This window comes from Rhopalosiphum padi, chromosome 2, assembly GCF_020882245.1.
Source record: "Rhopalosiphum padi isolate XX-2018 chromosome 2, ASM2088224v1, whole genome shotgun sequence".
Taxonomy (NCBI): domain Eukaryota; kingdom Metazoa; phylum Arthropoda; class Insecta; order Hemiptera; family Aphididae; genus Rhopalosiphum; species Rhopalosiphum padi.
The window spans coordinates 13,671,944-13,690,574 of NC_083598.1; the positions used below are offsets into that span (position 1 = coordinate 13,671,944).

At 28.3% G+C, this 18,631-nt stretch overlaps 1 protein-coding gene across 1 annotated transcript; it reads right to left on the minus strand.

The window, feature by feature from the left end:
* Positions 1 to 7,398: 7,398 nt before the first annotated feature.
* Positions 7,399 to 18,186, minus strand: LOC132921848 (1,5-anhydro-D-fructose reductase-like). The gene is made up of 7 exons (XM_060985073.1): positions 17,975 to 18,186; positions 9,652 to 9,819; positions 9,332 to 9,517; positions 8,916 to 9,160; positions 8,628 to 8,787; positions 8,363 to 8,460; positions 7,399 to 8,037 (listed from the first exon to the last, which is right to left on the minus strand). Exons 1-7 carry the CDS (start codon positions 18,035 to 18,037, stop codon positions 7,995 to 7,997), a joined length of 963 nt encoding a protein of 320 aa, XP_060841056.1. The 5' UTR covers positions 18,038 to 18,186; the 3' UTR covers positions 7,399 to 7,994.
* Positions 18,187 to 18,631: the final 445 nt, after the last annotated feature.

The following is an 18,631-nucleotide window of genomic DNA, read 5'->3' on the forward strand; positions in this document are numbered from 1 at the left end:
TGTTATTGTTCCCCATCACTGTTCACACATTAAACGACGACGATGACGTGTTATCGCGTTGCATTAATGTTGACTTATTAGTTATTTGTATGATATTCTTGTTTTATCATTTTTTCTTATCTGACACTTTGATTTTTGTCTTGTACTTACAACTAGCTAGCGCGCAAAGTTCACGGCTAGTCGCTTGCCGGTATAGATAGCGCCGCTAACGGTTTAATTTTATTCGGGCCCATATTAATTTAATTTTTAACTTAATGATGTAAAAATATTATTGAGTACCTATGTATTAGTATAATAACATCATAAAAATTGTACTGATTTTGAATCGCAACTCGCACGCGTTTTGATGAGATCAAAAGTCATAACAGAACAACAACATTATTCGATAAATCGATAATTTATGCCCTTATTTAGTTGTCGTATAATTTGAGAACATAATATTGACTAAGAAAAAAATATAAAGAACTATAGCATAATACTGTTTAATATTTTTAGATATAACTATATAAGTGTAGATAAATTGATAAATAACTTAACCTTCTTCTTTTCGTGTCGTTTTTCAGCTTTATATTTCTTTCCCTATTTCCAACAAGTAGGGATTTGTATCATTCTATTTGTGATGCAATTTGTGTCCATAAATTCTTCTTTTTTGGATTTAACCAATAACAAGTAAGCATGTAAACACATGGTCTGAATCTTGCTCCTCGTCTCATTCACATTTCCCGTCCTTTTTCGTTTACCATATTTTCATATTACTAGTAATCCTTTTAGTTTCGGTTTTTATGTAGTATTATTAAGTGTCTTCTTTGTTGACCACGGTAAGTGACTGCCAGAGATATTCTCACGTTTAATATAATGATAGCGCTGTCGTTTTTAAGAATCGAGAGTCAATTAATTTTTTAAGTAACGATAGTTTATGTTTTGATGGTTACTTGCCTAATTTTTTTTTAATGAAAATAGTTTTTAATATTTTGGTAATTTGGATTTATTGATTATTTTTATACGAGTTTGACATACTATAATTTCTATATGTCATTTCAAAAATATAATAAACAGTTTTTTAAGTAAATTTTCATTTTTACTTACTCAGATAGTATGTACTTATTTTATATAGGTTTTAAATTTTAAATATACTTTTGTTTTTAAATATTTTATTCTATTTTTAGTTGGTATCTATATATATTAAATTCTCAACCATAATTTAATCCACTAACTTACTGTAGATACTCATATGTTTAGATAAATAAATAATATTGTTATTTTATATTAAGTAATTAGACGATTCGTATTTTTATATTATACCTATTATTAATCCGTTTTATTTTGCTTAGCAGTGCAACCGCCTGCTAATGTGATGTATATTGTATATTATAATGTCACTTTAAAATTACATGTAGGTATTTTCTTTTAGAAAACAATTTAAAAAACAAATTGCCTTCAGTTTTTAGGACGGTTACCGATATTGAAATAATCTAGTTTGAAATCAATTTAAAAATATATAAAAATACGAGTATGATAATATGTAGATTTATAAATCAATACATTATTATGTACCTATATTATGTGTATTGTTAACTTACCTTCACTAATATTAATATTTTCATACAATATGCTCTAAAGAACGATAATATTTCAATATGAAATTTCTTTTTTTATTAAGTTTAATATAATATACATCAAACATATTATATTGATTTCGGTATCATTTATTTTTTGGTCAAGCACAAAACATGATAGTAGAATATTATTATAATAGGAATACCGGAGGATTTAACAATTATAAAACAATATAAGTTGGTTATTACAAAAAAACATCGAGACATTGTATTGTTCACTATAGTTGCGTGTATTGAGACGATTATACAATACAATGTTTATTATATAATGATATGTTATACTTGGCCAGTCAGTCGTAACAGAAAAATAAATTGGCATGTAAGTATTGTACCGCCATCATCATAATGCACATACGAGTACGCACACATACCGTGTACAATACTTTGATAGAATTTTTTTTTTTTTGTAAACATATTGTATAGGTACGTATAGACGTTTAGTAGGTTGGAGAACATTTACGACCCACGTTACGATGTACAATTTATCTTGTCGATCTCTAATCTTATTTATTTATTTGGTTTCTGTTTTTGTGTTGAAAACGTATTGGGCTTTATTTAAATATTAACGTCGCAATTTTAACGGTGTGCAACAGATTTTTAAAATTTTTAGTACCTAAATAATAAATCGTCTTGTCGAGTTCACGAAATTTCCTGTAGTGTTTCACGCTGTTGTTTTATACAAACGCGGGATTTTATCGACGTAAATTTTGTTTTTCATAAAACAATTATTATAGTCATTTGCGTTAGGTCAATATAATTACATAATTATACATATTATAATATTAATGGTCCTGGTTGCTGGCATTTGATTTTGGTTTTTTAAGTGAGAAAAAACGTGTAATTGTGTAGTTAATTGATTATATAATTTCCTGTGACTAAGCAGAAATAATAAGCATAGGATATTTCGTTTTAACAACTATGTATGTTATTATACTTTTTTTTTAAATTTTAGAGATCCATAATCGGGAAAAAATATTATTCGATATTGAGGATGGTTTTTGGTAAAATTATTTATCTAGTTGATCAATCAGCAGGTCAAAAGTAAATAAGAACATTCACACTACTTTTATTTTTAATATTGGAAAAACGGGAATATTTATAAAATACCAGTTGTCAATTTATTTTTTGGAAAAGTCCATAAGGTGTGAATCCGGATGCTTGGAAAACATTTTTCTGGTAACCACGGATTTACAATGGAAAATGTTTTACTAATTTTTTTAAAATTTATGGTAAAATTATGATAAAACTAATTGTGATGAAAATAAGATTTTTATAAATTGGTTTAGGCAGAGAAACGTATTTTATTAGTTATGACAGAAAATAGCGAGTTTTATGTTTTTTCTTACAAGAATTTCATTTAAGAATTAATTAAAATTTATAATTTGTAACTTAAACTTTATAGTACGCGACTATTATGTTTTTCACGTTTGTCATGTAATATATTATTATAGTGATTATGTTACGATAAAATAATAAAGTATTATAATATCATGTTCTATCATATTATATAATATACATTCGTATAGTATATAATTAAATTGTTACCTACTATGGCGCACGTAATTTATGCGTAAGAAAAATCGTCGCTGCTTTGCATTAACTTATAGTATAATAAAACAATTTCCTAATGAAGATAAGACAATAATTGTCATTCAATGAGTGATGATAAAATGAAATAAATTAATTCTACTTATCTCCGCTCATTTTACATATTTTCATCATCACTACATTCATTACATTAAGTATTTAAATAAACGTCATATGAAGCTCTGTTATTACAGAACGAACGAATATACCTTAGCGACAATAATGTATAGTACGATGTAAATAATGTTATGATGATGTGTTTAACCGTTTGTTGTGTGTAAATCCAAATAAATAACTTTTTTATTGTTTTATCGCATACGATTTTTGATATTACGTTTTACCTACCACTGCAAGTAAGTGATTGTAAACGAAACAATATTGAGATGCGATCAAATAACGATTTGATGATCCGTGAAATCAAAATATACTTGTAACTATTGTAATTTGTCCTTGTAGGTGAATATTTGTGGATATATATTATATATTTATATTTAATATAATTTATATATGTAGACCACATACTTCATGGATTTGTAATAACAGCATTTATGGATTCTCTCTTATTGTCTGAGTGGAGTATATTTGGTGCTCCAAAATAGTAGAAATATCGAATAAGTAGTATGCAACTTTTTTAACCCGTTTAAATTTAAGTGATCGTAAAATAACAAATTTATTTAAGTGGTCTTGATAGACTATTATGAATTTGCAATTGTTATTGGAGTTTTCTTGCATATCAATTAAATCTACTTGGCAGCGTGAATTCATTTCAGTGTGCATAATACGTTTAACTGTTAGACCTTTTTTTGGGTATTCAGTGTTTATTTTTTTGAAATAGCCACATATTTTTAAATAAATATTTATAGCCTCAATACTAACATTTTTTAGTATTTTCTATTAACGGCACGCGCCATACGATTTCTATCTCCGCGGTCTGTTGCAATATGTACTTCATTAATAATATCATACGAATCATTATAGCGAACATAGAAACGCATTTCTCCGGAGGCACCATTCATCGGAGTGATCAGTTTTTCTTCTCCATCATTATTAACAATATCAATCAGTTTAAGTCATCCAGTGCTATATCCAGGGGGAGGGTTTTTGGGCTTAAGCCCTCCCCCCAAAATCTTTTAATTAATTTTTTACGACAACGCCATTTAAAAGTTCGTAATATCGTATTTTAAGTGAAATATTGTACGTAATATAGGTACCATTCGTGACAATTTCAAAACGAATACTGCTCGTAAAATTATTTCCAATAACTCTGGATATCATCAATATATTATCTGTATTATAACCTGTTCCGTATCATAACCTAAATTGAATATATATAAGTATATATATAAAATACAATATACATGTATAATAGTTAATATAATAATATAAATATGTGTACCAATGTAATATACTAGTAGGTAGTAGCTAATATTATAGTAGTATTAAATAATAATGATTACTATTTTCATATACGAGTATAAAGCAAGGACAAAAAAATTATCACATAATTAGTAAAAAATTTCAAATTTTATCAATGTTGGTTGTTTATCCTAAGATTTACCAAATATCGTTTATAAAAGTCCGAACTACAAAAATCATTCGGGATTTGACCAAATTATTTTGTGTATCCTAGGTTTTATCAAAATCAATCGATAAATGTCCGGAATCGGGACATTTATCGACCAGTCGGTAAAACCTAGGATTTACCGGTAAACCCTCGGTTTTACCGGCATTCGTACTTATACCGTAACATATAGAAATTTTATAAAATAATATCACGTTATTGATTACATATATCTTAAACGTCCTCGTGGTCTAATTGAACCATATAATATTACTCATGAGATTAGTGTTCGGACACTTATAATTAATAATATAATGGTGTTATTTTAATCCCAAGCTGCTCTTGTATTTGTATGAATCAATAAACTGAATTTTCTATTCCCGAAGGGTTGATGTGACGAGATTAAAATAGATACCTATCATAGTCCGCAGACTGACACTCTTTCATCAGAGAGTTAATGAAATCCTTCAAAGTTTCGGTCCATTATACTCGAAATATATGTTTAACATTATGTGCATAATACAATATATAATATATATAATAATATATTCTATTTAAAACTATAAGATTATGACCGTGTCTCCCATATTATGGCCATTGTGTAATGTATTAAGTATTTTAAATAATTTAATAATTAATAAGTAAAAATGAGTATGACGTTATCAAAAGAATTAAAATTATTATTTTAAAAACTTGCCGTCTATAAATTAACCATTATGTTCAACGGTAAAATAATATTTTAACATGGTCACGTGTGACGTAGAAACCCTTATTTTATAGTATTTTATATTTTTTAAGTGGTTTACAGGTTAATTTTTGGAATTTACCACGAAACTACTATTTAAATTCACTAGGGTATACTACCTTAATGAATGGCATACCTCTATTTACCTTAAAAAAATGCACTTAATTAATGTAAGTCCAAATATAAAGCTTCGTTGTTTCACCCGTATTTGGTTATTCTTTAGAGGACGCCACACCCGTATGTGCCGTGTCACTCGTGTCAGTTTTATAAATATACCTACAAAATAGAAAATTTTACGTTAAAAATAATCCATTTTTTTCTATTATGAATATTGTGATTAGAATTAGAAAAAAATAACTGAAACATAAATTATACAATTTAAAGGTAAGATTATTGATCTGTAGGGAATATATTATTATAGTACGTTTTTATTGATATTTTGATTTAAAATTTAAATACCTACATTCATAAGTATTTTAAAGCTATAATTTGTTTGTGTATTTTAAACCGATCACGATTTACTTTAAAAATTAAATATCAATAACACTTTCAACATTTTCCAAGATTATCTTGATAATAATATTATTTTTAAATCATATAATAGGTCAAATCACTCCGATTTTAAAAATGACGGAGTAAAATCGTGAACGTAAAATTTCCTATGGCCTATGTTGTGCGTACGTTCGTAAGACTGATGCAACTCACGCGGGCGTGGCGTCCTCTTAATACGTGTCGTAAACAGAGGAACAGTGTTTCGAACGCGGACACAATGGACAATTGATTGCATTCGCGAATAGCGACACACAGAAATAGGTATATTGTTTTTCAGGAACCAAACTGCCCGTGTTGTACGGTGAACACGGGGCAAATGAAACGAAAAAGGGTTTTATCACAATATAATATGCGCCATGCTCTTTAATTGCAGGTTGTTTATAATTGCAGTCTAAATGTGAACTATCTCGTACAGAACTTGACTATTCGATGTCGAATCGGTGCGGTATTCTGTGCTTTATATACAGCGTATCTCCAGTGTCCAGTGGACGCCGGTCAAAGAATCACATTCCAGCAGTATTGTGTTCAGGTTAAAATTGTTGACGTACAACACTTCAATGACGATCGTCAGACAATATAAACAATATTGGATCTGATCGATTTTCTAGGAATATGACAAACACAGACGTGTACACGCATGGATATATTACAATGTTAGATACGTTTATATAATATTGTATTATTTATAGGCGTACGCAGACCTGTTTTTCCGGATAGATGTGCCTTCTCTATCGCGTTATCTGAACGTTATTTTAAGCGTATACAATTCCAGTAAAAAAATGTTCACATATTGCTTATAAAATGTTTAATTTTAAACATGTTCAATGTTAAGACAAGCAGTTACAATGATTTATATTTATCTCTGATATTTCCGGATATGCAATTGCATTTTCTGAGTACTTACCTCATGCGCACGGCTAAATGATATGTTTTATGCAATATGCATACATAATATAATACTTCATGTACGATACATAGATACATGTTATTATAAAAACACGGTATAATATTATGTGCATGACATGATACTTCCCGGTTTCTGTACGTAAATTACAAATCTGTTATGAGGTTTAGACACACAGCCTATACAATATTATACTATATACGATTTAATGTATTATTATGTTTATAAATATTATAATACCTAATATCATATTATGTTATAATTATGAACCTGGTAAACATCACACGGTATATAACAATTGATAACTTTTATGATAATCATTTAATATCGTATATCTAGACCCTAGGGGTATTAACTTAAATATATCTGGCTTGTTTGATACTTACCTTTTTTGTTCACGTAAATCGTCCAGATGGTAAGTAAAAAACAAGAATTTTATATTGAATGCAAGAGCGTGTTGTTTTAATAATTCTTAACTTATTACTATTTTCACTGATTTAACTTAATATTGGTAAGTGTTAATTCAAACGACATATTTCTTATAATAATTTGTATAATAGTACGATTGTATTTTTAACGTGCATATACAAAGTGTTTCAAAAGTCTTCATCCGATTACAAATTTATATAGTTCGGCAATCGTTAGCCGTAGGTAAATTACCTATATGCTAATCGAAAGATAACTTAAAATAAAATTGGTTATCTAACTTTTCATTAGTATATGGGTCGTTTACTAGTGGCTAACGTTAGCCGAACTATATACATTTGTAATCGGATGAAGACTTTTGATACACTCTGTATGTATAGGGCTATTTTATAACACGCCAAGACGACGGAATCCTTTCAGTGTTCGGTACAAATACTACAAATACGAATCGATTGACATGAACCCTAGTACTGTAATGGTAATAGGCTTATAATAAATATTTAAATAATCGGGTATCATCAAATGCCGTTTTATATAGTTTGAATTTGGTTCATTCGCGTGTAATAGTGGGCTGTCGCATTTGTCGTAGAATTTATTTTGAGCTCAAACACTCTTTTCGAAAGGATATTCTGGATGGTCTGCGATTCTGGAAAAGTAAAACCATGACCGAATATTATATTATGTTTGACTATAGCAAATCAAAATATAGATGTTAAAGTCACTAAATTTTAAAAGGTATAAAACGTGCGATTAATATATATTATGTGTATGTAAACTGAACGATCTATTGAAATAATATCGCAAAAATATATAAAAATCAGATGATACATATATTGAACCCATCGGCGTAGAATAAATTGTTTTCAAACAACGTGACGTCCCATAAACTTTGTTTACAAATATTCTGACAAGTTTAAAGTGCACCATCTGGTTTTATGAAATTTAATCTATGATAATAAAATATAACTTACCCAGTGAAGAATAAAAGCCATATGATGCGACCTCCCTCTCCCGCATCTTGACCAATCATGGCCTCCATGTCTTGCTCGTCCAATTCAAAATCGAAAATCTATCGGAAAAACGAAGTTAATTACAACGATTTGTATATATTATATTATTAATTATTATTAATACAATTTGTTTAATAATAAATGTAAATATTAATATTATAAAAATGTCATAATTACTATTAATAATTATTAAAAATACAACATATTTTATTAGAAAAATATGCACCTCTATGTTTAACGCCAACCGCTGTGGATTCGTACTTTTTGGTATGACCACGATGCCCTTCTGAACAATAAACCGCAACAACACTTGGGCCGGAGTCTTACCGTGTTTTTCCGCAATGCTCAATACCACGTCATTTTCCATCATTTCCGGTAAATCCTTGCTAAAATAATATATACAAACTTATAATAGATAATAATAAAATTGTTATCGCGTTCTTTAATGAAATCAAACAATAATATTTTTATTATTTTATTGTCATTATGTTATGTAAAAATATAATATTATTACGTCCAATTCAACCCCATGGCTTCTCGGCCGCCTTTCGCACCCAAACACGAATACGCGGTCACAACAATATCGTTGCTTTTGCAATATTCTACGAGTTCAGGTTGTTGAAGGTATAGGTGATTTTCTATTTGCAAGTTGTCGGGCTTGATTTTACAGTTGTCCAGCACCCTCTGTATCTGTTGAATGTTGAAGTTCGACAAGCCGATCGCCTTAGCTCGGCCGTCAGTAACCTGTTTTTCCATCATCTGCAACATATAAATAAGTGTATCAAGCTCGATCGTCGCATTATAAATGAATCGTAATGTTGATTTCCACAAGTCATTTGTATAATAAATAGGTATTATGCGTCAATTTTTAATACTACGAACGTATTACGAGAGATACATTTATTTAAATAACTATGACGGCACACTCACCTCCCAAATCGCCAAGTGATCAGTACTGGTATCAATTTTCATGTCGCTATAGGCGGGTGTTTCTCCCGCGATCACGCTGAACGGAGTATGCACCAAGTACATGTCAATATAGTCCAGCTGCAAGTCGCTGAGCGATTTTTTTAAGCACTCCTCCAGGTCCTCAGGCCGATTTTTGAAAGGGGGGAGCTGCAAAGATATCAAATTTGTGTTTAGGTGGTAGTTATGTAATTTATTTCTCATGGTGATCGAATCTTGACATTCTTAACACCACGAATTTGAATCGCAATTATAAAGACAGGTAAGTATATTGTAATAGGTACCTTGGTGACGATAAACAACTCTTCTCTAGTCACTTTACCAGATGTGATCCATTCGTTCAAAACTTTTCCTATGACGTGTTCGTTCTCGTAAGCCGTAGCCGTGTCGATGTGTCTGTATCCACACGTTAGGGCTTCATTCAAGGCTGATTCCAAAACATTGTCCACGGCCTATAATAATAAAAAATTGCATTAGTCTTATTAAACGATAATTGAACCGATATTAAGGCCGATTGTATAATATATGCGTAAAAATACGCAGTGCGATAACATGAAAACTATATCGATTTTGTTTCATACTTAATTATCTTATTTTATGTACAGTGTATTAATATAATGTATACAATATTACTATCCGAGTGGTTATCAACAGGAATAAATATTACATTTTGTGGGTGCACAACAAACATTTGGCGGTTGTTATTGCTGCGTTAATATTTTATCAACCAATGCTGAAATGCAAATTAAAGTAAAATAATATTTATATTATACATACCTATACATACTCTAATATATTATTATTATTATTATTATATATTTTACAAACGAGTACATAATATTAAATACGCAACAACAGTGGTTGATACAAGGAAGGGCGACGATGTACCTCTACTTAGGCTATTTTTTAAAAATAAAATATGTACGTACCTATATCGGTTTAATATGGTACTAATTTTTTTAATAAAAAATATTATTGGTTCAGTAATGCATTATCGGAAACATTATGAATATTAATGAATATTATAGATTGTTCCTTGTATGGTTTTTTAGTTGGTGTGTATATTCCACACAAGTTATTTTAATAAGTCTGGTAGTTTCATAATTTTAAAAATTACCCCTCCCCTACGTCACTTGAAACAATTTTGGATTGACTACTAAAGCAGTTTTAATGGAGTAATGGTGTATTCTCATTTATTAGCGCCTGATGGTCAACTACGACGTATAAGCTATAACTGTCGTGCAATACACTGCAGGAATGCACAACCTGGTACTTATTGACACATATATTTGGTATGGGAAAACCAATTTATAGATAGATACATTGTTACACGCGCATTGATATATTATTGCACATGTCATATTATAATGGACGATTGGGCTAAATAGTAAATACACGTACGGTCGCAAGTATACTCGTTGACATGTACTCCACAGTTGCTGCAGGTTGGGTAATGTGAAACAAACGGTCGATATAGTTTAAAATTGATGGTTTCATAATATATTATAAGCAATTTTGAATTACACACTTATTATAACGTACGACGTTTTAATGCGAACAATGTCGTCCCAATCATCCGACGGCATTTACACGTCTGCACATCGAGACGATTACAAGATCAATTTTTCTACACCTACAATTGGCACCCCGTAAGAACGATGAAGTAATTAAGTATTAAAATTGTAATGTTTTGCTGTAGGTTCTTAAAAACAAATTAGAGATGAAAAATAAATTACAATTATGTATATAAAAAATATTAATCTAAAACTAAAAAACTAAAAATATCCAATAACGATTTTATACTCGACTATATTGCTATAATATTATGAAGTATTGTTCGTTTTAAATACTTATTTGAAATCATGAAAATGTATTGATTCTACAAGTGTTTTGTTAAAAATAGTTATGTTTGATAAAATGACGTTATAAAAATTAAAAAAAAAAATTCAACAGTATAATCGATATTTAAAAATCAAAGTTTTTAAAATTCTGAAAACAAAATTGGACTTATATAATTGAAACGAGAATACAGGTTATAACATTGTTTATAAATTTTTTTAAAAAATAAAAATAAAATTATAAAATAATTTAAACATTAATAAAAACTATTATATTCATGTATTAAAGGGTTCGTCCCGTATTGTAAAAATAAAAATAAAAATAAAAAATAAAAAATTAATAGTTCATTAGAGGTTAGTTTAATTTAATGTTAAAATGTTCATTAATGGAACATTAATAACCTGTAGATCAGTGGTTCCTACTGAAGGATCTAGCGGATGAACATTGTAGATAATCAATAATATTATACGCAGAAAGTATTAGCTTACCTATATATTTTTACTATACAAGTCAAGTTTTACAGTCTCAGACCATTATTTATGATCATATCCATTTAATAATTAATACAATGTTTAGGTAATATTTACCTATACCAAAATTAGCTCTCCAGTGAGTGGTTAAGTATTAAGTGTGACAAAAAATTGTTTTTTTAATTTGATTGACGAGCGCAATGCAATATATATCACAAATTCACAACACACGATTTTTGTTTTTTACAATACATTATTTTACATCATCGTTTCTCAACCTTTAGTCTCGCCCTTCTCCCCCAAAAAGGTATAAAATATGGTCAATTACTTCGCGACCCCCCTCTCTATCCATATATTAAGTATAAAATTGAACAATAAAAGTTTCATATAGTTGGGAAAGGCATTAACGGTTTATTTTGTAAATCGGTGTTTTATTATTTTTGAACTACGTGACCCACCGGTTGAGAAACATTGTTTTACATTATAGGTACCTAATATATAGTTAAACATTATAATAAAGTTATTAGACACCGACAAAAAAATAGTATCTATCACCATATAACATTGTCCACGAATACTAAAGGTATAATTTTAAACTGTAATTATTACGGTTTTATAATGTCTTGATTTGAATAATAAATTATTTATTTTTTTGGAAAAAGTATCGACTAAATATTAAACATTTTATGAGATGATATGTTTGAAGTGTAAAACTATTTTAACATTAATAAAGTATTACGAAATTCCAAGAAAATACCATAGTATATTATTATATTATTATCCTCAATAATAATCTTGGTGATTGTAGTTTTCATTACTATAGAATAACCTTTAGATATTAAACATCCCTCAATATGATGATAACTGGTAGTTTTGTTGTGATTCTGGAGTTTGAACGACTTATTACTGCGTATTATTTGATGAATATCATGGTATATCACACGGCGTAGAACTGTTTATTATTATTCTTAGTATAAATATATTTTCATCGAACACAGATTTAATTGGAAAGCAGATCTTACACGGAAGTTTGTCCCTTGTAGTGGGTGTAGTATATCACATAAATTGTGTCAGAGTGTTAAATTTGAGAATGACGATAAATCTTCTTTTCCAAAAAAAACGATTCCGAGTATACAGCTCATTTACGAATCACGCTCCCTTACGCTTTTTGGTACTTCGTTGTAGTTTTTCATTGCAATTCTTACCTAATATCATAATAAACTTGACAAAAACTAGAAAAGTGATTTCCTAGAAGTAAGAACGCCGACATGGATTTACTTCCGGTCATTGATAGACAAGAATAAATTATGTTATATTTGACGAACAGTATCTGCTCGTCAAAGGTTCCGCCAATATCGACTCCCCCAGTGCAAGTAGTCTAAGTACAAATTATCGATTCCTCCACCTATCAGTTGGTGGCCAATGGTCATCCTATTTTTTTCTTAACTTATATATTATTTAAATTCGAATTAATTATGTAACTAATATTTTTGGAAATAATTCGATTAGGTGGCGAAAACGATAGAATGTTTTTAGACTACCTCTAATGACCGAATGATACTGGTGGAATCAATATTCCTTTTCCCTGAGTATAAAAAGGTCTAACGGAATCGATGAAATCCTATCAAAGAGTTAGTTCACAAAAAGTGATAATATAATAATAATAAAATGAGCAGTATTTATGAATTTCACTGATTTACAGATAATCTATTTTAGGGTCTAATTTATAACATGTAAATATTTTGACATACAAAAATTAAAAGATAACATTAATGAAAATTCCACCGATATTATAAAAATAAAAACATTCACATTTGTTAGCACAATTATACGTAAAAATATATTACAAGTATCTACATATAATAAAAATAAATAAATTAAAATTAAATTCTCTTATACACGATAAAAATTTAAAATAATGTAAATAAATAAAATTGAATAAATAAAAAAAAAATTCGAATAAGTAAAATTTTATCATATGAATACGTAATAACATATAATCAAAATACAATTTATCAACGCTCGGTCGCTATGATAACGCAACTATAATATAATGAATCGATTTCTACTGTTTCTAGGGACAACATAGATACTATTACTATAATGTATAATCGGTCAAAAAAAATTGTTATTCAGTCTAAAAAAATATCTATGAAAATTTAGTATGACACGCTTTATACGTTTTATTAGGAAACAAAATGTTAATATTACAAAATATGTTTTAGGTATTTAGATTTTAGATATTATGTATCAAATCTACACGATAATAAAAGTAATAAAAAAAAATTAAAATATTTAAGAAATAATAAAATAATAGTCTATGACGTTTAACGTATTTATGTTAAGCCTTAAATTAAGAAAGAATATGTATGTAATTTAAATCTAACTTCGTTTTAATTAATAATTTAAAAATAGAATTAGGCCAAAAAATAATTTCGGTTGATTTCACGTTTATTTTATAGATCAAAAATAAGTTCCAGTAGTATTTATATGTTTTACAGGTCAAAAATTCATACTCATCAATAGAATTTGCGTTCAATTGATATAAGAAATTAATACACAAGGTTAAAAGTTAGAATTTTTAATCGCCCAAAAAATACCTTTGTAAAGCATTGTTCTGATTGACACCACATACACCTTCATTTCTAACGTGCGTTTGAACTTTAAACGATAAAATAAATTAAAAAGTAATAATATTTTAAAAATAGTTATTAAATAACGCATATATAGTATTTTAATCACAGCTAAGCAAATTTTGAAAATGTATTATATTCGTACTTGATAAATAATAGCTACAATTCAAAACATAATTTCAACGCACTTTGACGTATTGTACTCGTGAGGGTAAATCTGTAGGTATGTCACAACCGTTTTATGACAATAGATTAAAAAAGAACCGTTAAAAGTCATTTTTTTCTCCCAATCCATTGATTATGTTTTCTGATGAATAAAAATGTACTCCAATTGTATTACATGCGTAAGTCTAATAATTCACATCTATACACTTGTATGCCTACTGTGAGTGAGAGTTAACAGTATATAATATGCTTACTGTCTGCATCATCATTATTCGCATTGTCAATAAATGAGACGTGGTATCCTTAGACTATCAACCTAATTATTGTAATTTATTGTACAGATAATATTATGTCGAGGTCATATTTATCTTACATATATTTATGATTTTTATATTATTTTATATGATTGTCAAGGTTTGATATTTATTTGACACGTACGTATATTGTTACACGGGTTTATATACATTTTAAGTAATGTTTAAAAATATTTAAAGTGTTTTTTAAACTTTTTAACAGTATAAAGTAATAATAAGTTTATTACGCTATACCTGCTTTGATATACGTAGATATAGAGTATTTAATTTTTTGTTTTTGTTCAATTTTTAAGGTTAAGTTAGACATTACTACACACGAGCTAGTAAACGCACACCAAAATCACCTAACAGTGAATGTAACATTTCCAATATAATAATATATTGCCATACCTATTACATAATGAGTCAATTAACACATGTTGGAACGTGAAGCCGCTTAATTTATACTTGAATGTCGTTCAATTATTTAAACGAAATAATTATTTACGTAGATAAGAAAAATATTATAAATTTAATATATTTTATTATATGGGAATAAAAGAAAAAATTAAATTTTTGAGTAAATAATATAGTAAAACCAACTAATTTCTAAGACTTGATGTTTCTCAAGTATAAAAATAAATATATACATAGTATACATTATTATACAAATTAAAGACTCCTGTCTGTAGAAGCAGTGATAGTACCCACGATTGAAAATAGAATACTATAATGGTTGGTATAGTGTATTACTAAATTAAGAAACTATTAGTTATGTATACAGGTTCAGCAATGTATGATTAGACATGTATACGTAATATACTATCATAATATTATATTATTATACAAGACGTCAAGACATATTAATAATAACTTTACTATTTTACATATTAGTGTCCATCCCAATATTTAGTCATCGAAGTAAATGATTAGTTAATAACGAAAATGGCTTATTTGTTTTATGAATAAGTGTAATAAGGTTATTTATTAATAACCATTTTAAATAATTCCATAGTATAACTGTCTCTGTCAATAATGAAATATTTATACATTATACTGAGTAATTATCATGATGACTGTCCAAGAATGTAAACGTTTTAGCAAATGCAAATAATTGCTTCGATATCAAATTAATATTATGATGATTTTTATATATTTTATTTCAATAGGAATTTTCACTTCTTAAATATATAATAATATATATTATGTTACCTATCAGTAATAATTATTATACAAACGAGATATAAAATATAGTATTTCAATAAATTTCGAAATTAAACAGCACGAAGATTAAACGTCTTAAGAATGATTAATTTTTAAACAAGTCCTCACTTTGTCTCAAATTTTTTTCCACATTACCAACCAAGTTATACTACAAACGTTTCTTTGGTTATGTTATATTATTTAGTTTTAATTTAAAAAAAGCATATGGTTCATAGTCTGAAGTCACTTCAGACTACCATGTCCAATAGTAAGATAATCGTGTGTAAAATATCGAACAACTCGTCGTTAACTAAATAATAAAATAAATAAGTATATATAACAGTATTCTTATTGATAAGCTAGGTAAATTTTTTTTTTATTTTTAAACTGCTTGACTTAGGATTTAGTATTTTTACAAATACTTTAATAATTTTGCTACGTTTCATTTAAATTTATTGTTATTATTGATTTTTTTTTTTTACAACCATAGCAGTCAATTTCTCTAGCAATTGGACCGTTGGAATAAGTAAGTGTAGTGGTTTTCCGTTACCTAGAGCGGCTGATGCACAGTTTGAACAGGCGACCATAATGTCACTGAATCCAAACACGTTACTCATGATAGTCAATTATATACAATAAGAAAATGTCTAATATACCAAGTCAATAGTGTACATTATAACGAATATTATCATTATTTTCTAAAATGACTCATCTTTAAAGTTATTGCCTGGTAATTTTTAATAATATTTTATTGATATATATATAGTATACTAATCACAATACTTCTACTTATTATATGTCTACGTTTTTACTATGTTTGTAGCTAGGCATAGCGTGTAGGTCGCATATTAGATCGATGTGGTGATGTTATTATGTTTTAAAATGAACACACTGAATTTTATCTACGAATGTAGTATATAGTTTTATGTAAAACCATAGTGAGATTAATAACTTAGAAATTGTTCGTTTGAAAATGTATTTTAATAAGTACATCAAATTTTCCAAAAATGTCATCTATTTAACAATTTACAGTAAAAAGATCTCTTAAATACCTATTTCTTTGAAATAACGAAGTTTGTAACTTTATGACACTATAAATGGTAATAATGATATTAAAATCTAAGTATCTGAAAATATTGTCATTATGGTATACTTGAAAATTACTTTAACTAGATTTTAAATAAATGAGTTACCATAAGGTAAGACTCCAGAGTGAGTATGCATGGTGAATCACCTTATACGTGTATAATATAATATATGGTATTTACTACAGCAATATTATTTCTATTACAACGAGAACAGTGATTTACTCGATTGTACAGTGTATGTTTTTTATACCGTTCTTTGAGTTGTACCTACATCTTCGTCATTACTGCGTTCCATCTGAGTTTGTTATAATAATAATTATATTAAAACCAATAATCATAATACATTATTGTTGTTGAATCAGAGTGTCATCATACACCGGATGAAATGCATTGAAACAATATAAATATAATATAAAACGTACAATTATTAAGGATAATTTTAATATAAATACTTATATACCTAGTTAAATATAGTTTTTAAATTTTTAAATTGGTTATATTAATACGACTAACAAGCAAGGCTGGGCTTTAAAAAGTTAGTATGAGTTGAGTTAAGAGAATTATAACGTAACGATATACTTTTAATTGAACCCAAGCTAAGTCAACTCATATACCTATATTTTATAGTACATTTAGTATTTGAACCACATATATGGTTATTGGTTACGTAGCGGTATGACTTCTAAAAGTCCACTATAATAGGAAAAATCACTTGCGAAAAGAAATGGTATTCAATTCGATGTAAACAAAACATTTTTTAATTGTATTTTGATTAAACGGAGTTATTTAAAAAATGCAATTAACTGCAGTAATAAACATTAAGATCTCGTCAAAATTGTTATTCGCCCGGCCTTGATATACGAGTACAACGTGTAGGCATAGTATTATAGTGTTTTATTCCGCTAGTAGCACTTACCTGCCATGTACCGTAGCCGACCATCGGCATGTTGCCACCGGAACTCAATTTCAGGTACTTCATTGCGTGATAGTCTTGTACCTCTAAAAATATTATGATATTAGGACAAAGTGTATTGTGTGCTAGTGGACGGACCGGCGACGAGTGACGACTGCGGCTAAGTGTGGGCACCTGCCGATTACCACGGCAGCGGTCCACTCGACGTTGTTTATAGTATGCGTGCCGTCTCGGGAGGCTTCTGATATAATATAGAGGTAGGAGTAGATATATGTATTATATCGTACACAATATTATAATAAAAATAATAATAATATCAGCAGTACGGACGACTACAATTCGAAGACTGTGGAGCGCGACGTGGAGCGTTCTTGACTGCACAGTTACTACACTATAGTTATTATTATAATACCTGTACAACATAATACCTAGTTGACAATGTAAATAATTGTAATAATAAATAATATTATATTGTATTTTATTGTTAAAAATTCCTAATCACACTCACGTGTGGATTTATTACATAATAATATTATGCCTATAACTTATAAGTTTGTGTTACTTATTTATTATGAACTTGAATTAGTTAAAAATGAACAGGTATTGTTATATATAACTTTATGAGTAATACCGATAACGGATCTGAAAATACTTTGAAGT